Genomic DNA, 21,770 nt, shown 5'->3' on the forward strand with positions numbered 1-21,770 from the left:
TCTCAGAGGCATTTGAAATATAGGGAAGTACAGTTCTAATTCACAACAGTATTTTAGAGCATGATGTGAACTTTGAAAATAAATGTTATTAACACGAAGTAATTATAATTATTACATATGTATATATTATATATGATTTAGTAAATTTCTTATATATGTGTAATATAAACATAGATAAAGTTTTGTATAATAAGATAATATTTCTAGATATCATATTAAAATAATACTACAATACACGTCAAATAGCATAAGGTAGTAAGTGGTTTTCTGAGAGTTTAATGCCATTAATTTTCATAGAATAATTTAGACTGGGAGGGAAGTCAGAAGATCACCTCATTACCCTCTTCTAAGCTTAAAAAAGTCCACCTTTTTCTCCCCTTTTTCAGTTATGCTATTCCTTAAGTTCCCAGATGACACAATATCCAAATAAAAGAATTTTTTTCTGTACATTCTCCTGGAAGGACTGATTCTTATTTTGTTTTTGCCTCATCCTGTTTAATGTTTTGTAATAATTAGAAGCCTGATATAAACCAAGGAGCTCTTCTGTGGCTGAAATGCTATGTTCCCCTTATACATGTCGGCATAAGGTTTTACTTCTTACTGTTCTGAAAACTGAAATAGCATATGTGAAACAGGTGATCCTGGCTGACAAAGCATATTTCTCATGACAGCTTGCTGGGTAGGAGAGGAAGGATTTAAAAATTGCATAACAGAGAATTAAGCACTGAACGTTTCAGATGCTTTAAATTCAGTTCAGAGCTACATATTTTGGCAAATAGAGGAGAGCTTTCTTCATCAAAATGGAATAACTCTGAGAAATTATTTTTAGCTTGGAATATTAGCTTTTCTCCAGACCAGTCCCATAAAATTTGAAGACCAGATTTATACCCTTATACACAAAATACCTCCTGAAAGAAACATCCTATCTTTTGGGTATGCAAAAAGCCCGCATCAGGTAAACTTTAAGCAGCCAGCCTCCCAAAGAAATCTGATACGCAATCATTCATTGAAGAAGAGGCTGTTGGGGAAGAAAGGTGAGAAGCGCTTTTCCCTGGCTTGTGTTGTGTCCTGCATGTGGAGTGGCTGGTGTGTGGATACTGTATTTGTTACACCGTCACTCTGCCTCTCTTCTGTTGATGAGTTCAGACACTTGTTTATAACAAATTTTACTGTTCATGGGAAAGTTTATTCTACAGTTTTATAAGCGATACTCAGTTCATTTACTTCAGGAGGCAAAGAATGAGGAAGTGGAATGTGCTCTGCCAAAGAAGCAGTTGAAGGGTGGAGTGTCTTAGCAAATCTTGTAAAATGTGCCTTATCTCACTAATGCAAATCTTGATGCCCAAACTCTTCCTCTCACCTTTGTGCCTTTAAACCTGAGCCATGCCACCTGTGGCAGGCAAGTAACTTTTTTCTGTGGTTGTGGGCCTGAGGACTGGAGAAGTGAAGAAAAAGATTAAGAGATGATTTCTTCCAGTCTGGAAGTAAAAGAGCTTTTCAATTCCCAAATGGTTTCATAACAGTATTTTTTTTAGAGGACAGGAAAAAGTTCCCTCCTCCTTGTGCTACAAAGACACCCATTGTTCCTCATTTCAGGCTGGTGTTCATTGCATTAACATTTCACCATTTCAGAGGTATGTCCAACCTCTTAATTATAAGGAAATTACCACTTAAATAGCAAAGCAGGTAACTTAGACACTTTGAGGCAGATTATTCTCTCTCCCCTTGCCTCTCTTCTCTTCTCTTCTCTTCTCTTCGCTTCTCTTCTCTTCTCTTTGCTTTGCTTCGCTTCGCTGTTCTCATCTCATCTCATCTCTCCTCATGTTATTTCATGAGGACTGTAACCTACCAGTACAGATTGGATCAATCTATAGCTGCCACGGTTGTGAACCAGGGTACTGGTAGTTTTTCCTCTTTCCTGGGCTGCTCTAAGAGCTGTATAATTGATGGGAAGTGCCCTTCAATTGCTATGCAGAGCTTGTCAGACCTCCTTGGTTCATCCCAGAGGTTGCATTTCTTGACAGAAAAGCAAGCAACGGAAAGGCTGGTTACCTCTTCCCTGTTCTCTCCTTAGCCACAGCTGAAAGGCAGCAAGGGAGTGACCAAGAAGCTTCTGCTCTTCAGGAGAGCTCGTGCCTCATGCTGGAGATACGGCTGTCTGTGGAGATGTGGGATGTAACTGGGGAGGTATGGAGATATGACCCCCTCCCAGTCTTAGAATGCCATAGCTGATTCAAACACTTAATGTTTTTTTGAAAAAAGCCCAACCCTTCAGGGTAGTCATCAGAGACCAGGTCTTCTGTTTACACAGTTGACCTTAGCAGTCATACTCAGCTACCAGAAAACATTATCTATATTGCTGTGAGTGATCAGCAAACAACCTGCTTTAAGCACAGCAAGTAGCCTTAATCCTGAGTTTTGCCTAGGCATAATAGTACAGGGTTCAAAGTACTGTGTTCTGGTACAATGCTAGATAAAAATTTCCATGACCATTGATTGCAACATGTATTGCACACAGGTGAGTCAGGGATATTGTGAAATATTTGCTAGTTACTTGTAACAGTAAATCCATAGCAAAATGTGAATTATGCTGTGATGCTAAGTGTTCCTTATCATGGCATCTGGGTGTGTATAGTTATTTTACAAACTTCTATTATTTTAGTTTGCCTTGGCTGACTTAACATGAATGGCTCGTCAGTTTGATGATGATATGGATGTCTGTAGGGTCACTGTAATTTTTAAGTTGCAATTTCTGTAACAATGTGCAGCTTCATGAGATGTGAGACCAAAAAACCCAGTTAGAAATGGCACAAATACTAAACATCTCTATTTTCTGATGATTTGCATATTTCTTTCCTAATAAACAGCTTTATGAAGTCATTAAAAATGCCAACCTAACACAAAACAAAAGATAAACTATTTAAAGGGGAAAAAAAGGAAATAACCATCCAAAGATGACAGCAGAGCCTACATTTTTCAACATTTCCAGAATGCCCAGAAAGATACAAACATTCTTTAATACTGACTTAGGAGTTAAACTTTTCAGTTTAGTAGGTGCTATTCATACTTTTCCTGGTTTCATAACTGCTTTTTAAAAACAAACAAAGAAATAAATAAAAACCTGTCACATCCACATTGTCCTGAACTCTAAGTTTCCTACCTCTTGTTGATTTTCAGAAATCTCGCTGCTTTTAGGATTCTTGATGCTAGTGTTTAAACTTGTTCCAGTAATAATTTTTAGTGTGGAAATGTAATTACTTGGCCTGTGGCTGCCTTCCTTGGTTAGCTTTCTCTTAGTTTCCAGTTTTGCTTAGTCGTCACTGAAATCACTTGAATTTGTTTCCCTTTTGTTTAACCAAATCCACGAGGTTGTCTTATTTTCCTGAAAGCGTTATGTAAAGTAATACTTGGTATTAAGTGTTTTTATGAGTTGAGAGAATCAGTCATGTAATATTTACAGATCTCATCCAGAAACATACAGGATGTTGGCAGTGTTGGCAATATAGCCCAAATTGTCAGATAGCAGAAGTTGCTTTGAGCACAAAAATCTTTCTTTACTTACTCTCCATTTTTCTCCTTCATGGTTATTCTGTTGCTTCTTTGTCTAGTTTCATATCCAGCTTTTATCTATTGTGTCATTACATATTTGCTTATTGTATTGTATTGATGTGTTTTCACATATCACTTTTTATATTGCTGTACGTAGCAAAAAACATTCACAAACAGGTATTTTTTGTCTTTTGTACCAAATACTATATTTTCTATGTCTTTCCTATGTAGAAACACAGACCATCTGAGGCAGGAAGGCACCTATGAAGATCATCTGGTCCAAACATCTGCTCGGAGTGGAGTCAGTGAGAGCAGGTTGTTCAGAGCTGTGTCCAGTTGGGTTTTGAGTATCTTCAGGGATGGAGACTCCACATCTTCTCCAAGCAACCTGTTCCTGTGTTGGACCACCTGCACAGTAAAAAAGTGTCATGTTTGCTACATTTCTTGTATTTCAAGTTTGTGTCCATTACCTCTCATCCTGTCACTGCGCACCACTGAGAAGAGTCTGGCTGTGTTGCCTTTTAGTCCCCCCATCAGGCATTTATGCACATGGATAAATCCCCCTGAGCCTTCTCTTCTCCAGCTAGGCAGTCCCAGCTCTCTCCATCTTTCCCCTTATGTCAGGTACTCCAGTCTTTTAATGACCTTTGTGGCCCTGTGCTGGACTCACTCCAGTCTATGTCCATGTCTCATAGTGGGGAACCCAGCACTGGACTGAGTGCTCCAGATGTGTTTCACCGGGGTGAGCAGAGAGGATGGGTCAGCTTTCTTAATCTACTGCAATGCTCTGCCTAATGCAGCAAAAGATGATACTGGCCTTTTTTCTACACAGACACGTCGGTGGTTCGTAATTTCAATTTTTTAATTTAAAATATTCTACCTTATTCCTGCATCTTTATATAGTTTCTGTCCCAGTCGTCCTGAATTTGTATATGTATCTTCAGTAAATCCTCCAAGCACCACAACAAATATACATTTTTCATTAATTCACTGAGTTCCACCTTAAAGCAAATATATTCGTTGTTTTCAGAAACCATGGTGGATCCACTGTTCTCGAATTGTTTTCCTCTTACTTATTTAACTAGATAACCTTCTTCTTTAAGTTTTCCTTGCAAAATTTCAGTTTCAGCTTCCATCTGAAAAAGCTTCCTTGGTTCTCTATGCCTGTATAATTGCTTGTTTTAATGTTTCTCTGCCCCTTACCAGCAACCGTCTCTTTCAAAAAATGAATACAGTCAGCCTTAGCTTTAACTCTGGTTTTCAGAAACTTGCCCATGGTGCCATTCCTCCCTCTCACCCCTTCTGCCACGTCTCATGCCTCTGGATATTGCTTCAGCAGCAAACTTCAATGAGCATCATTTCTTTATTAGCAGGTGGAACTGATGATTTGTCCACAGTCATTCCAGCCTGTCACATTTGCTGCTTTTCCTTTTTTTTGTGTTTGTTCATGGCATGGTTGCCCAGGAATACCTAACTTGTGAAAAGCTGCAGGCAGTGGTTTCTTGGCATCTGGTTTGTATGTACCAAAGTGCAGGAGGATTTTCTATTATTATCTTGTTAAAAATACTCAGCAAATTGACTGCTTTTTCTGTTGCTGCTTCCAGATTTCCTCGATCATCTCCCATTGCAAGCCTCCTGAAGACAGTGCCTGAATTCAGACACAATTTTCAACTGAATGTTACTGGCAGAGAATTTGGGATAGCTGAAAAAGTTTGTTGCTGGAAAGGTGAAAGAATAACAAGTGAGGGGTGTGGAAATCCAAGTGAAAGTAAGAGACAGTACTTGAGAAAAGATAAATGAAATTCAGCCAGTTACCACTGGATGGCTCTACCTAGAAATTATAGACGTGCCAATACACCTAATGTAAGCAAACCTCTGTAATACCTCTTGGGTTTCTGCAGTTTTTATGGTATTTTGATACACTGTCAAAGAAGTCCCTTCTTAGTAGCCTGATAGAATCATAGAATCATTTAGGTTGGAAAAGACCTTTAAGATCACCAAGTTCAACCATTAACCCAGGACTGCCACCGAGGTATGGGGGGGGGGGGGGAAGAAAAAAAGAAAACCCCCATCTATTGTTCAATTCAGTTTTCCAGTTTAAAGCTCTTTGCCTGATATTAAAAGCCTCACCACTAGTGACTAGTTGTCACTGAACCAAAAAGTACATTAGCAGCGTGACGCATGATTTATTTTTAACAAAGACTCGATGCAAGCATTGGAATTAGAGTATGTATCATATGGCAGGATTTTATACAGGTAGGCAGTGTTCCAGCCAATCTGTATTGCCTTTGGAAATAGCATTTGAAACTTTTGTAATATAATTAACTAGTTCCTCCTTTGGATTTACACAGAAAATCTTGGCTTATCCCAGAGAGTCTGTCTAGCCACAGTGGGAATCTGACAGAAAGCCAGGAAGAAAACTGCCAACATTGTACTGAGCTAGCCCTGCAGGGATGGATAGTCTTCCTTGTCCTCAAGATGCAGACAGGTGAAACAACAAGCCCTTCCTCTTATCAGCTGGGATTTGCTGAGGCTTAGAGTTTATTAAATCTGGAGACCTGCTGAGAAGGGAATCCAGAGCTCACCTAGAGGTAAAAAAGCAGAAAAAGTTTCCTGGGGAAGAAAGCCAAGGGAAGGAGAGAAAGGTAGGTTACGGCCTGCTCTGGCAACATTAGTAAAACAACTTCAGGCTGTGCTGTCCTCTTCCTAGGATGACGTGGGCTGCTGGAGTCTCTGCTCTAGACACTGCATATGCAAAAAGACTCCTACAATAAAAGGTGGAACTATGTTCAAAACAGCAAAACTATTTCCTCCCAGACCTAATGGTTAGTCTCATCACTAATCCAATGATGTGCCTTTCTGGTACATAGCGTGTAATTAGTTGCTACTTAATTAAGTGAGCATAAGTGAGTAATCATTTCAGACTTGTGAAGCAAAGTGTAACATCCATGTGGGATTCCTGCAGTAGGGGGTGATCTGATGTAACTAGGGGCTCAGGCACTTTTTTTATTCTGCAGAGAGTGCTTTGAAATGCAGGGATCTGGGATGGCTGATTTATTTGTTTGCCACCTGAAATACTTATTTTTATCACGCTTATTTGCTATGCTTACTCAGGTTTAAAAATAAAAATAACATTTAAGATTTTTTTTCACATTGTTTGCTGTTTGTTTGTATGAATTTCAAGCATTTAAAGATGTTTTTAATGTATGAAAAGCATTAAATGAAAATAAAACCTGAAGAAAACACCAACCCTTTCAATTATATACGCATATTTTGAAAGTTTAGATACTCACAGAGGAATGATGCATCTTGGTGAAAAATCCAGAAAAAAACCTCACTGCTGAATTTCCGCTTTGAAAATAGACTTTTAAAAAAGCTGGATGAGGCCTACCACAACATGGAATCTATGAAAGGAGCAGAACTGATGTCTGCATCCCAGAAAGCTTAAAAAATGACCCCAGAAGACTCCCTAAAAAGATCTGGCAGTGGAAAATGTAAGCAGGGTTATAGCTGCTGATAAACCCTTTAGCCAAGCTGTCTGGTCAGATGGGGAAGAATACGCTTCATTGCTTGAAGAGTTGTGGTTTGCACTACCCAGCATACTGCAGTTTAAGGCTCCTCTCTGCTGCTGACTGAAATGTCTCCTGCCCTGAGGTATTTCAGTCAGAAGCAGAGACAAGCTGCACACAGTATTTATGGTGTACACCAGTATTTCAGTACATTGTGGACTGCCTTTTATGCTCATCATTATTTGAGACTAGAAGAGTGTTAAAAAGTACATGGGATTTAGATTTTTTGTTTTTCTTTAAAACCATCCATTTCTAAGTTATCATGCTACTAGGTTTTTGGGTTTTTTTTTTGTGAGTTTTTTTTTTTTTTTTTAACCAAACAAAACCAAAAAAAAGGAGGAAAAAAGAAGTTTTTGCCTTTTGGCCAGACATTGACAATGGAAAGAGGGCAGCCCGCCCAGTTCACTACCTTCTGATGCTTATAGGCCATTTGTGATTCATGTGCTGCAGACCAAATAACAGTGCTTATACGCTTATGTGCCCATATGTGGTTATGCACGGAAACCACAATATGCTCTGCCATCAATGAGATTACTTATACAGTAAGGTACTTTATTCGGAATACATTGGTGCAGCACTATTTATGACCTTCGTTTAAAAAATATAGGCAGAACAATTTGACCACTAAAGGTGAATAAAGGATCACAAATGAAGTGAGTTTGAGATTGAAGGGAAAGATTTCTGATCTGTGACCAGACCAGTCTCATGGTTCATGTAAGTTAGAGAAAGGAGAAAAGAACATGAACTGAAAGGACTTAATTAGTTGGCTGTTCATTATTAGAAAAGACTAATGCTGGGAACATAATGTAGAACGGCTTTAATAATGCTACACTCAATACTGCTGTCATTTGTCATAGAAAACTCCCTTTGGCCTTGGAGATTTTATTGGAGGGTGTAAGGGTGTTTCTTGTAATTTTCTCGTATCAAAGGCCTTGCGGGTTTTTTTTTGTATTTTCACGTGGATTGAACATGTAAAGATGACTGGATATAACTAAAATATTTATATGAACTACACAAGAGAAATGAAATTTAATGAGAATAAATTGTATATTTTATTAACTAGAAGGAGCATGTAAGGCAGCAAATGTTCCCTCAAGACCATTGTCACTCAAAGTACAAAAAGCATATTATAATGCAACAAGAAATCAGGGAATTCATGACCCTTGCCACTGTAGATAACTGGAAGGTTTAGAGGTCATTTGTATGATGAAATGACTATTTCATTCTGAAGTATCAAACTCTGGGTGCAAATCTTGATTGATTTAGCCATGTGGAAGGTGCTGTGCCCCCTGACTTGGGTTCTTGGAGGTAAGGCTCTGGGCCCCAAGCGCAGCCAGACTTCTTTGTGCTGCATGGGTGAGTACTGGCCATGGGCAGCTGGAAACAGTAAATACAGGTGGGCACTGAAGCTCCCCCACCCATTTCCAGAGCAGCAAGGCTCTCTGTGCATCCATGCCCTTTGCGGAAGCACTTGGCCAAGAGGAGAACAATTCCACAACCACCTTTCCTTCATGTAACAGACAAGAGGCATCCAGGAGACTCCCTTCAGCCTGACATGTTTCAAAACCAGGCTTGCCTGGTACTCATTTGGAAGATGGGAATACTCAGATTTTACTTAGAAAATTATATTGATCTATTTTCTACCACCAGCAATGAAGAAAGGGGCAGGAAAACTGCATACAATGGAGGCTTCATTCCTGTTTAAAGACTGATATTTTACTCAAATAATTGATTATACTGGTGTAATTAATGCATCGGAAACTGCATTTCAGGCTCTAATCAAGTGCAGCGTACATACTGGGAAGCTTGAAATACAACTGATTTTGCAACTGTAAGGAGCATAAATCATTCATGATCATTCTTTATGATGTCCTGGATAATGTGCTTATTGCCTTCCCATAAACTCTTCCCTTTCAAAGACCAAAAGGATTCAAAATATCCCCTTTGTCATATTGCAAAAAGTAATTATAAACTAAGTGATAATGTTAAGGTGTTATTTCAAAGTTCTTAGTCAATGGTATAGACACATCAAATGGGGGTAGAACTAAAATTGTTTGATTACTTGATAGACCTTATTGTGTACATACCTGCTTGAATAGTACAGGAAAATTGATTTATTTTCTGCACTTATTCCTACTATTAATTTTAACAAAAAACCTATGAATATTGGTCCTCTCAAAAGCTCCCTATTTATAACTTCTAGAATACAAACATTTCACCTGTAAGTGACAGGCAGCTGCCTTTGCACTGTTCAACAAAACAGGCCCAGGCTAAACAGATATTTATTTACACTGAACCTCTGTGGTGGAGCCTGTAGCTGTACAGAAGGAACTTCAGCTCTCTCTTGTGTTTATGGCAGTGTAGCATTATCAGTTAAAACATATTGAGACACACTAGTTGAAAGGCATTGGTGGGCAAGGGTAACTTGGTGCAGAAGTGATAAACTGTCTAGTACTACCCTATGGATGTGTTCCTTGACAGCACTGTTCTGTTCTGCTTACATCAGCCCATAGTGCACCACAGTCAGAGCAGATGTGGACAGCGGAACAGCTCATGCTGAAACCCTGCCTCCATGGGTTGAATATTCTGGAGTGGTTACTTTGGACTTGCTCCCCTGTGGTCTCATGAAAGCCCATAAGGAAACTCGCACATGGCAAATTTCAGGTATGGCCTCGGTGTGTGTCCTTCTGCTGAGTTTCATCCAAATGGAATTTGCTTCACATGCTTCAAGAGGCAAACCAAAGCACAGGGAGGGCATGCAGCTGGCAGGTTTATTCTGAAAATAAACTCTTGAACTGAAATAAAAAGCCAAGATAGATGTACTTGGACAAAATTAAAGCAGTTTCCTAAAGGAAACCCTGGGACTAGAGGGAACATGGTAGGGAAGGGAGCGGGTAACTGTGCAACTTACTGAAATGTTTTCCTTTTCTTTTTGCAGTGAGGATAGAATATTCTTGATGTGTTGGACTTGCCATAGTGAAGTACACTGACGAAAGTAAGCTGGCATGGCCTCAGACAATATCTGAGCTACATTTACAGATGCGGAGGCTGGCCAAATGACTCCCTGAGGTGCTGAAGCTTTCCCTCCCCTCTCACACCAATTCCAGCAGCTGTGCGAGGCACAACACACGTGGGGATCTTTGCAAAAGGGTCCAGGTGCCACTATGTTTATGTATAGTCTCCCAACTCGTTCAGCTCTGAATATGGACCTCAGAGTGCTACAAAGAGCAGCTTTTACACCACAGCATAAAAATTCATATAGGAGAATGCTTCTTAGCTTCTTATAGAGAATAACCCTTCCGAGGTCCTGAGTGAATGTGGAGAAGCTCACTAGAATAAACAAGTATCCCCAAAGCCTAGACTGTCAGGATGTTAATGTGCAATATATATGACAGAAATGACAGTTCTACATCTCCCTTCCATAGGCACATATATCTACTGTGCAGAAATGCAGACAGCATTTGACTTCCTCTAGAGCACTAAAAACATTGCATGTGCATGACCAGGGAAAAAAAAGGAAATTTATTTTTTCTAAATCTAGGTGCCTGAAGGTAAGTCTTAAATCCATATTTAGGTATCTATATGAAAGTAGATTGATTTTTCAGTGGTTCTGGGGAGCTGTGCTTTTCTGGCTGTAGAAGCACTTTTTACTTTCAAAAATCTGGCCGTTTGTATCTTGCTGTTTTTACATAGGTTTAGATAATTTAAAATACATTTTGAAAACTCTCTGGGGATCTTGACAGAAATGCTTTTTTGTATTACCGAATTTATTTTGCAACAGTTTAACTAGAAATATTGAGCTTCTGTGTATATAGAGCTCTCTGAATCTAAAGAAGAGGTAAAACTTATTTCTTCCTTCTCTCAATACTATTTCAACCAGATGTGGAAACACTGAAAAAAGTGTTGAAGCAGTATAAATTCGACAAGGCCTGAGATTGGTCCATAGTACTGATGAAAGATCAGAGGAAAATAATGCAATAATGTTAATATTAATATTAATGTTCAGCATAAAAGAGCTGCCTGTTACTACAGTAACTTTGTTTCTGCAGGGAGCACTTTCACAGCAAAGATATCTGTTGAGATTTGCATTAAACTACCAATTTTGTCCAGTTTTTGTGCTTTTTAGGTGCTGTTGATCCTAGTATAGCATACGATTGGGTACAATATTATTTGATTAAACTGTTGTATGAATTAGCTAGGGATGTGTAGACAGGGCCAGACTGAGGTACTTTTTCTATGCCTATGCCTAAGATGACTTTGGATACTAGTCCTGATCATATATCACATCACAGCAAACGTTTAGCAAAATTATGTTGATAGAAGCATTTTACCAGAATACATTTTCTGGCTGACAGAGTTGGAGGCTTCTGAGAAAAAAAATAATTTAAAAATGGTTCCTCAGTAAGGAAGTTAAAATACACTGAGAATGAAAAGAAATTCCTTGTATTATTGCAATGTATGGATGGCTGATGATATCTCTAAGTAAATTCTGTACATCCTATTGGGATCAATTCAAACAGTCCGGTTACATCCTTCAAACAGTACTTGTCTTCTGTGCTTTAAGGAATACTCCCACACCAATCTCAAAGCCATATTCACTGCCCACACACCTCAAGCTTGGAGGATGAACTCCTGCTTGCCCAAGGTATCTTCATACACTGCCCTTGCTAAGGCAAACTGCCTGCCTGGGTATGGCAGGCACTGAGATACTGAGTGCACCTCAAATCTAACTTACCTAGAGACAGGTTTTGCAGATACCAAGCAAAACCCGATAAACCAGCTGAGCCGTGCTGTTTGGTAGAAGCTGAGAGGTATGAGGGTTTGCAGACAGCAAAGCAGGCCTGCTGTGAAATGCATTTCTGCTGTGGCATCTCACTCTTCCTACCTATTTGGCATGACAATTTTGACACATCTAGATGTCTTGCTGTGTCAATTAAAAGGGGAATGGTAGCTAGTGATTGAAATGGGGTACACTGTAAGTTGCCAGCAAAAGCAGTTTCTCTGTGATTGTTCTAGCTGTTCAATTCACCAGGGTTTTTTTGTATAATAGTTAATAAAGAGAAGTTTGTCTGCCTGGACAGAGTGTGTTGCAATAAGCTATTTTAGCAGTGCACAGTTTCGTAACAAAGTTTCATTTAGACATAAAAGAGGAACCAAGTTCAGTGTGTAGCAGTTCAGTCAGTTATAAAACCCCCTCATCTCCTAAGGGACTGTCTTTCTATACTTCTGTGCTGTAGAGGATTAGAAATAAAACACATGTCATCTTAGAAGTGTATTTAAAAAGGAAATAAAAACAGAACATTGCATTTTGGGTAGGACAGGCTCACGGGAAACTTCAAACTGTTTAGAAGACAAATTTTCTGTATCTGGTCAGCTGCTGTACCTTTGGAGGTAAGAACTAAAATATACTATGCATTATATAAATATATGAAAGTGTCGCTCTTGCTTATCAAAGTGGCTCAGTTCTGTTTGTGTGGGATCACAGCTGGTAGCTGGTAAAATGAAGATGTACTTTTTCTGGTTTAAATGTATGTGCATGTTTGCAGTCTCGGCCACTGTCCACATGCGGTTTTTGCTGCCTTAAGAAGTGATGAGACCGTTTTAAAAGGGACATCTTCACAAACCCTGACTGGCCACAATTGCAATGCAACTTCAAAATGCAAAAAACCTTGTTCTCTGATATTTCTGAAGTTTTCCATAAAACCATGCTAAAAATATATTTCAGGATAGTTTTAAAGGGAGTCATAACAGATGTGTTGCTTTTATCATAATTATAGTATTTTTATTGATGTTTTTGTGCACGTTAGTATACTGTCTAAATAATGTCTTCAAACTGGAGTACTCTATTTGTTAATTGGAAATAAAAATAGGGACCATAATAGATAAACTTGGGCAACATGTTAAAAAAAAATCATAGAAAAAAGCTGAGACTTCTCTGAACACAAGATGATGTTAAAAAGTATAAACAAAGAAACTATCACTGTATTTTCCTGATTCACAGCAGATTTCCTGCTTCACTGCAAATTCACAGCTTGACATGGGTGTACACACACACACAACATGCACCGTCCCCCTTCTCTTTTACACTCTACAGCAGATGTGACTACTGTTTCAATGCTCGTTAGTGCACCATTTCCCTCACTCCTCCTGGGAAACCCCCTTCAGCCTTTTCTGTCTTTCTTGCTTTACCATTTATTGTCATCACTTCTAGAAAGTGTATTCTATAAGAGTTCACATGAATTTATTTCCCCTGTACTTCAACTGCTTAGACAGAAAATATTGCAATCATATAGTTCAGTCATGACAACAGCTAACAACTCATTAAAATAAACAGAGAATTCTGAAACATGAAATAATTTCTACCCTAGAAAGACATAAAAGCACAGTGTAAAAATATCATGGAGTCAAGTCATTCTTATGAATGTGCAGCCTGATCCTTTCCTGCCTTACATTTCATATTTTTGCTTACAGCTGTGGCAATGAGATGTAAAATGCTATCAAATCAAATTAATGGTGTCCTAAACCAATTTTGTATGGGTATAGATGATTAAGGAAAGCATGGAAGATTATGAACCAGGCTTGCTCTGTATGAAGTTTCAAGGAACTTGAGCTGAAAAAATAGACTTGAAATATAAATATAGCAAAGCTATATTTACCCACATAGAGTTTTCATTATTTGTCCCCCCAAACTCCACTTAAAGATACAACAGCACTCAATCATATAGTAAGAATGTATTTTTTTCCAAATGAAAGAAACTGGATGCTCCTTAAGCTCACTGCCATCCATTTAGCATGATTAAAAATGGGTAGGCACTTGTATAACAAAAACATTCAGCAGTACAGTGGACATATAAAGTGTAATGTGTTCCTGGGAAGATGTCTCTCCTCACTTGCTTCATTCAGCTCCTGCAAGGAGATTTCCTCATACTCTTGGAATACAGGATTATTATACTCTCAAACCTACTCCACTTGTGCCTCCCAAGACAGCTCATATTCCCCTATGGAGGAGGTACTCCTAGCTTTCCTGCATCTCTTGGACTGTTGAGATGTGCATATGAGCAGGGCTGATGTTTTCTTTCATGGGAAGACCAAAAGGTCAGAGTGAAAAGAGCTGTGGGGAAAGGACAAGAGGGGTTTGGCTCATGACTGCTGGTGAAGGAGCTTCATGGTACAGTCCTACAGGTCGAGATCTTCCAAAGCAGCAGTGGCAGCAGGGAGAGGAAGTTGCGCTTGCAGTAGGTGTCTTTCAGATGGTTGTGCAAAAGCACCTCTTAGCTATTCCTCTTCTCTTCTGCCATGGACAAAGTGGACCAACTGCTAGCTCAAATGTCAGCCACTGTTATCATAGAATCATAGGGTCATAGAACAACCCAGGCTGGAAGGGACCTCGAAAGATCATCTTGTCCAACTTTATATGAGAAAGGGAGCCTAGATGAGATTATCTAGCACCCTGTCCAATCATCTTAAAAACCTACAGTGATGTGGATTCCACCATGTCCCTGGAGAGGTTGTTCCAGTGAATGATTGTTCTCACTGTATATTTTTTTTTTCTTAGAGGTGAAATCTCCACCAACACAACTTGTACCCATTGCCCCTTGTCTTCTCCACATGGCTCCCTGTGAAGAGAGAGCCTCTCTCCTCTTTGTATCTGCCCTTTAAGTACTGGAATACTGTGATGAGGTCCCCCTGCAGCCGTCTTTTCTCCAGGGAGAATAATCCTAACTCCTTCATTTGTTTCTCATAGGGCAGGTTCTCCATCCCTTTGATCATCTTCGTGGCCCACCATTGCACTCTTCCCAGTCTGTCCACGTCTTTCCTGAATTGTGAGGACCAGAACTGGACACTCCAGTCCTGACAAGTGTGAGTAGAGTGGGATGATCACACCTCTATCTCTGCTAGTAGTGCCCCTGTGGATGCAGCCCAGGGTCCAGTTTGCCTTCATTATTGCAGCAGCGCACTGCTGAGCCATGTTCAGCTTGTTGCCCACCTGGACCCCCAGGTCCCTTTCAGCAAGGCTGCTCCCCAGCCACACAGATCCTAGCTTGTACTGGACTCTTTGGTTATGTCGTCCCAGGTGCAGGACCTTGCACTTGTCTTTGTTAAACTTCATATTGTTATTGCTAGCCCACTCTTCGAGCCTGCCCAGGTCTTTCTGTAAGATGGCTGTCCTTTCTGATGCGTCCACCTCACCATACAGTTTAGTGTCACTAACGTTACCTTTACCCAAGCGAGCCAAGGGCACTGGAGATAGTCCTTAATCAAATGGGGTTCAGATACCAAAGATCTGTGGGTTTCAGGCATTAAGGAGAGGCTATACTCATCCGTACGCACAGCTCATTGTATTACCTTCTTCACTCTCCTGATTTCCCTGCGCTGGCTGCACTGGGGCTTCCTGGGAGCTGTTTCACACCAGCCCCAGTGGAAGGTGAGGTATGGGTCCTGCAACATACGCAGGCTCACTCTCCAGCCTAACCTGCTTGCCAGGTGAACTGCTGCATGCATGTCCTGCAATCTGGGGTGGATCCCAGACCTCACTGAATGGATCTGTCTGTATCACCACAGCCTGGAAAAGCATCTCTTTAAATGGGGGAAAAAGTACAGAAGGATCCACAGGATCTGCGTTCCCTCAAGGCAGGGAAACATCGTCACCTGTGGTCCCATCTAGTAAGTCAGCTAGAATTTAAGGTGTAACCTGTGACAAAATGTCAACTCCAGCCACCAGAAGCACAAATTTAGTGCCATTCAGATCCTTGCTCAGGGACCTGAAAGCCAGACATATTCAAAACAAGCTTGTCTCTTCTATGAGTTTCCATCCCTTCCTTCTGCAATGCAAAAGAATGTCCCTTTCTCCATTGAGCTGTGATCCCAGCTGGCACCAAGTTCTTTCTGTTCTCCCTAGCAACTTTTCATTTTGCTCAGGTTTTTGTATAGGACACAATTTATCATATCTCTTTGTGTAAACTTCTTGGGCTTTCCTTAAGTGTTTTGCTTATCCTGAGCCAAGAACTGGTGTTCTGTTTGCCTGCTCCCAGGCTGTAATCTGAGGTCTTTATGCAAACATTGGCTCCATCTCCAAACATTGTAAGGCAGCAAATTTTGCCTTAAGCACTCACAAAATACTGGCAGTACCACTGGATTCTCCATGTGGCTTTGAACGTTCATCCTGCCTTTAGGCTTTTCTTTTGTTGAAGAACAGAACAAAATCCCTAGGTCAGACATATGAGTTTTTAATATCATCTGACAGTAATAAAGACTATATCAGATATAAAAGATGCAAATGTAAACATAAACTGGAGACCTCTGTCTCCAGTAGCTCTAGATAGAATGTGGTCAGCTCTCATTGCCAGTTCAGTAGCCATACAAGGAAAAATCTCTTTGTTCACCTCACATGCAAAATGCATCAGATCAGAATTGTAAAAGGGATTGTTTTTCCTTGTACAATGGAAGTTATGCAGTTATTTTCAGGAAGAGGGAAGTGAAATCTGAATTTAAGGAGCATGAAACCCAAAAGATTGAAAACCATTAGATATAATCCCTGTGCTCTTGGAATCCTGGTTTATTTGTGCGTGTGTGGCATGGAAGGGGGAAGAAAACAGGCACAAGAAACTAGAATGAAAACTGTCATCCTTATCAGAAGTAAAATGGAAGAATTAAAGGTGATTCAACTGTGTGACCAGCCATTGGTAGCAATGGAATAACAGCTTAACAGGGGTATACATTAAGTACTAGGACCAGAGGTATAGGCACCTCTCTTTTGATTCAAGCTCTCAGCACTGCCTTTCAGAACTGCAATCAGATTTCCTTGCAGAGCTGGGAATAGTCAGATTAGTGTGACAGCCCTTGCCAACTTTGGAGGGTAAGCTTGTAACCCATTCAGCAAAGCACACAACTCCTGAGCATGACGGGAGCCTAATATTTTTGAGTTTGCCAGTTCTTTTTCTTTTTTCCATTCCTGTCTCAGTGTGCTCTAAAACTCTTAAAATAAGTATCACAGAACGCAGTGCAAAGAAATGAAACCGTTGGTTTCATTTCCCTGATGTATCACCTTATGACAGAAGCGACATACATCTGGGTAGTAGGAAAGACAGAAGTGTCACATGCTACCTTTACAGACAATGGTTGAGCAGTGAACAGGCCATATGTTATATTTCCACTTATTTCTCAGAATCTACATTAAAAATAAGCATAGGAATAAGCAAAGAACAATTCCAGATCAATGTCAGCTGAAGTCAGTGGTGACTTTGCAATAAAGCCATCTGGGCCATGGATGACTGGGGGAAGGGAAGAGCCTTTGCACTGCAAAAAGTGCAAACTGAAGCAGAAGAGGGGAGGTGGGGGGTGGCACGGTGGGGGATGAGTTGATAGCCTGAGCAGCTCTAGCATTTGCATAAGATCTCTGTGGTGGCACCTTAATCACAGCTAAAACCTAAAGGAAGACAACAGCAGAGTATGAGGCATGCCAAGCCCCAAACGTGATTTTTTCCCCTCTCTTGTGTAAATAGGTTGCTTTTCATTAAATATTACCTGCCTCACACAACTGGCAGCAGCAGAGAGAGGATCCAGGGTCACCAAAGCAAAGTTTGGACACACTTACTTTCCACAAATACTTTCTTCTGAAGAAAGTTTATTTTCCCTCCAATCTTCATACTGTGAAAGTGACTTCTCTGTGCCCCAAGGAAAGCTTTTTCTCATGCTGTCTCCTTCCTGACATTTGTGTAATGTCTATATCCATGCTTAGGCAGGATTTAGACAACTTTTATTACTAGTGCAGCATTTTGCACTAGCAACTGTGACACATGAAATACTTTGCGAAGAAATGAGAGTCCTTTCACTCTTCAAAAACATAAGTCAAGCAGTTGGCAGCAGCATGGGGTAGTGCAGCGCATGCCAGAGATGCCACCTCCCCATTCACAGTTTGTGGGAAGATGTTCCCGTTCTGGTGCTCCTTCACAGTGGGTGTTTTGAAATAGACAGGCAAACTGTCAAATAACTGGGACACATGTTCATATCTTCAGAGACAATATTTGATAAGGACTAAAGTGATATAATTGGATTAAATAGTAAGTGAAGAAATGTACCCACTATTAAAACAAAAGCAAATTATTTGTTCCTCTATCATACAAGATATTTTGTACTATAGAAAGAAAAACCCAGTTTTTATTTAAATTATTTTTATGCAAGATTTACCTTCTTTTTGCTGGTCTACACAATTGCTTTAGAACATCTTTCCCATTGATCATCTCCTTGACACCTATTAAGAAAAAAAGATACAGAGGTGAACTTAAGAACAATTATGTGGTAGTGGGGCTGCTAAAGCTTGGGTAGAACATTTACTGATGTGCAGATGCATGTGTGTCCTTCTGAGTGAGTCCTGTCTTTCATTACTAACGTGTCTACTCAGATTTTGAGACTGAGTTGCCTGCTCAGAGATTGGAGATAGTTAGTTGCTGCTGGAACCTTATTGTGCCTTCTTAGAAATGCAATGGAAACTGATTTCAGAGCTGGTGGTACTCACAACTAATCCAACAGTGAAGGAGCTGGACTACCTCTGAAATGTGCACTTTCCTATGTGTTGCACTGAAATGCAGCTCTTCAAAAGTACACTGCAGATTTCTGAATCTAAGGTAGTCATATAGTAACTGGAGAGTGACAAGCAAATCTAGGGCACAATTAATCTCATTTTTATTTAGGTGTCTAAAACAGGTCAGATGAATCATGCCCCCAAAAAGCCTTGCTTTTTCCACTGACATTTTCATGTCTAAATGTTAGAGAATTAATTCCATCCTCCTTGGCATGCAGAAGTGCAAAGTGCTAATTTAGTGGTCTGAGATTTTTTAATGAAAAAGGAACCACACCTACAGTCATTGATTAGCTGGGAACAGAAACTGTCAATATGAATCTCAAATCAACGTAGTTCAGAGGCAGCTGACAAACCACACACAGCAAGAGTTGGTTCAAAGCATATGAGAAAAAGGGGGAAACTCCCTGGCTTCTTACTGAAGTCAAGGGCAAAAATGTACATATTTAAGTGCAAGCTATTACGTCAACTATTACCACAGCAAACCACTTCTTGTTCCTCTTTTCCCAACTCACTTGTTGTTGGATGTATCAGACATGCCATTTATTATGTTATACAGAATATACTTTGATGCAATTGAGTTAACACCACAACAGGGAGACTAGCTGATCATTTCACTCATTGACTCAAGTCCTCTAGAAAGACAGAGACACTCTTGTTCGTGTCCAAACTGGAGACCTCTCTCCAGAGCTAGTAACAGACTTACAAATGTAAGCACCACTCAATGACTTTGTAATGAACTAATAGTTTCTTCTTGTCATTTTTCTGCCCGCTGGTGGTTCCTTTCCTTTAGTGAAGGATGCTGTCGGAAGGTTACCTTCAGGGAATTGTCTACCTCTGTGAAGACCTGAACCCTGAGCTCTACAGCAAGAGTCTGGCTGAGGAAGTGGTGTATGAAATGAGGTCCATTAATTATTCTTCCACAGATGAAGCACAAGGAAAAAGCCTCCTTCAGAGATGCAGATCTGCTGGCAAGTGCATTTCCTCAGGTCGCTCTAGAGGTAGCAAGCACAGCAGAAGGCAGAAGGATAATCTCTTACAGCCTACACAGCACCCTGTGCCTGCAGGGCAGCCATCGCCAACTATGCATGTCTGTGAGGGGTTGACAAAAAAAGACACCTACTTGGTTCCATCTTCCTGCAAAAGCATTTGCAAGAACTACAATGATTTGCACATAGCTGGGGACTACGTTGTGCCAATTAGCTCAGTCACGACAGATTTTACCTGTGACAGCGGCATAGGCCCCTTCTTGGAGTCCTCGGAGATTCCTCCCCCCATGGAGTCCGTGAGGGTGCCCCCCTCTAGTGACACTAGCCGCAAGCCACTCCAAGGCTACTCCTCATGCTGGCGGCTGGCAAGCTTAGTGCCCCACCAGCAGCCCCTCTCTGACTCAGCCCTGAATGACTACCTTGAACAGAAGCTGGTGGAGCTGTACAAGCAGTACATCATGGATAGCACAGCAAACAGAGCATCCCCTACTCAGATCCTGGCCTCAGAGCTTATAATGACTAATGTAGATCAAATCAGCATGCAGATATCAAAGGAAAGGAATATGGAGACCACCAAAGCCAAAGACATTGTCATTAGCCGGTTCTTACAAATAGCCAGTGAAAAAATATCCTCAGAAATTAGCACACCTAGTCTGTGTATTTCCCAATATAGCCACACTAATGCATAATATTGGAATGTCTGCCCTTAGAAAGTTTTATGTTCTGTGAAGTAAATTTTTAGTTTCTTACGACATTTTTCTGCTCCATAAAAATGTATTTACCATTGCCATCTAAATTAAACCTTCCAGTACATATTAAATAGGTAAAAAATATTTATACTGTACAGCCCCTATTGTTGACCAGATGATTTTTTTATTTTATTTTTTTATTTTAAGTTTTTCCCTAAAGGGTTATTTTAGTGAGCCTCAGACATTAAAACAATTTTGTAGAAAAGTGATTAAGACCAAGGGACACTCTTCCAGGTGCTCACATGTTCGCTTTCTTCCCCATGTGCTTGACATATAATTTCAACTTTCCTCTGTCTAGAGTCTGCCACCCCTGCCCCGAGGGCTGTGTGAAGTGAAAGCTTACACCCACGCAAGCACAAGCACAGCGATGGCAAAGCCACAGAAATACAGAATTTAGGATGTCTAGTTCATCTCCGTGCCTCAAATGGCTTTACTTATGACATCCCTCACAGAGGTGTTTAATTCTTAAAAATCATTAAGGGACAGATACTCTACAGTTTCTTCTATACTAACCCAAATGTTTAATTTATATCTTCCCGTTCAAAAGTTACCATCCCTTTCTGTGAGGCACAAACTCTGTTTCCAAACAGACTTCATCAGTGGGAGCGTGCATATATACCAGTTTGTTTTGCACTGAGCTGAACTATCACAGTGGACAGTGGTGACCTGTGATCACAAACAGATGCCACCTTTGCCAGCTACTTACAGAGCTACAGCTGTGGAATGGTTGTGTAGGGACAGTGATGGTAATGAAGAGGGAAAAGGAAAAACAACTCAACTTTGTTAAGAGAATTGCACACTGAAAAATAAGGGTTAGTCCAAAGCCCATTTGATTAATGTGAACGGTTCCTTTGAACACAGAAGAAAGCTGAAATGGACCACTAAGCAGCATGGCTAATCGCTTCTGTTGTTAGGACAAGGTCATTTGAACCTCATGTATTTCTAATGGAAGGTCTTTATTGTAAAATTTTACTAAGTCTTAAAATGAGAAGAAAAAGAAAATAAAAAAAAAGAGCTGCCTTGTGGCAAGGATGGTTACCTATCTTGAGTCTGTATAACGTATAACATATTGTCAATGCAAATCCACCATTGTTTAAGTATCAGTATAATATAAATACTAATTTATAATAAATATTCATTAAAATGTTTTCATGTTATCGATTTCACAGTGTCATTTTGATTCTGCTTTGCATTTTTTTTTTTTTTAAGGTATGCCTTCATGTATATTTAAAAAACAAATGTGAAGTTGTACGCATCAGTTTATTCTATGGATGCTGTTTTTCCAGAGATTACTGGGATAGCTCATAGTGCTTATGCAATGAAGGGGTATCCAAAA

At 40.1% G+C, this 21,770-nt stretch overlaps 1 protein-coding gene across 1 annotated transcript; it reads left to right on the plus strand.

The window, feature by feature from the left end:
* The first annotated feature begins 5,604 nt into the window (after window positions 1-5,604).
* On the plus strand, window positions 5,605-21,596 carry TASL (TLR adaptor interacting with endolysosomal SLC15A4). Its single transcript, XM_080377631.1, has 2 exons — window positions 5,605-12,509; window positions 19,490-21,596. Exon 2 carries the CDS (start codon window positions 19,496-19,498, stop codon window positions 20,372-20,374), a length of 879 nt encoding a protein of 292 aa, XP_080233757.1. The 5' UTR covers window positions 5,605-12,509; window positions 19,490-19,495; the 3' UTR covers window positions 20,375-21,596.
* Window positions 21,597-21,770: the final 174 nt, after the last annotated feature.

This window comes from Falco punctatus (genome assembly GCF_963210335.1).
Source record: "Falco punctatus genome assembly, chromosome: 2".
Classification (NCBI taxonomy): Eukaryota; Metazoa; Chordata; class Aves; order Falconiformes; family Falconidae; genus Falco; species Falco punctatus.

Bases quoted from the DNA above. Each gene is read 5' to 3' on its own strand.
- TASL (XM_080377631.1), top strand. From the start codon at position 19,496: ATGCTGTCGGAAGGTTACCTTCAGGGAATTGTCTACCTCTGTGAAGAC.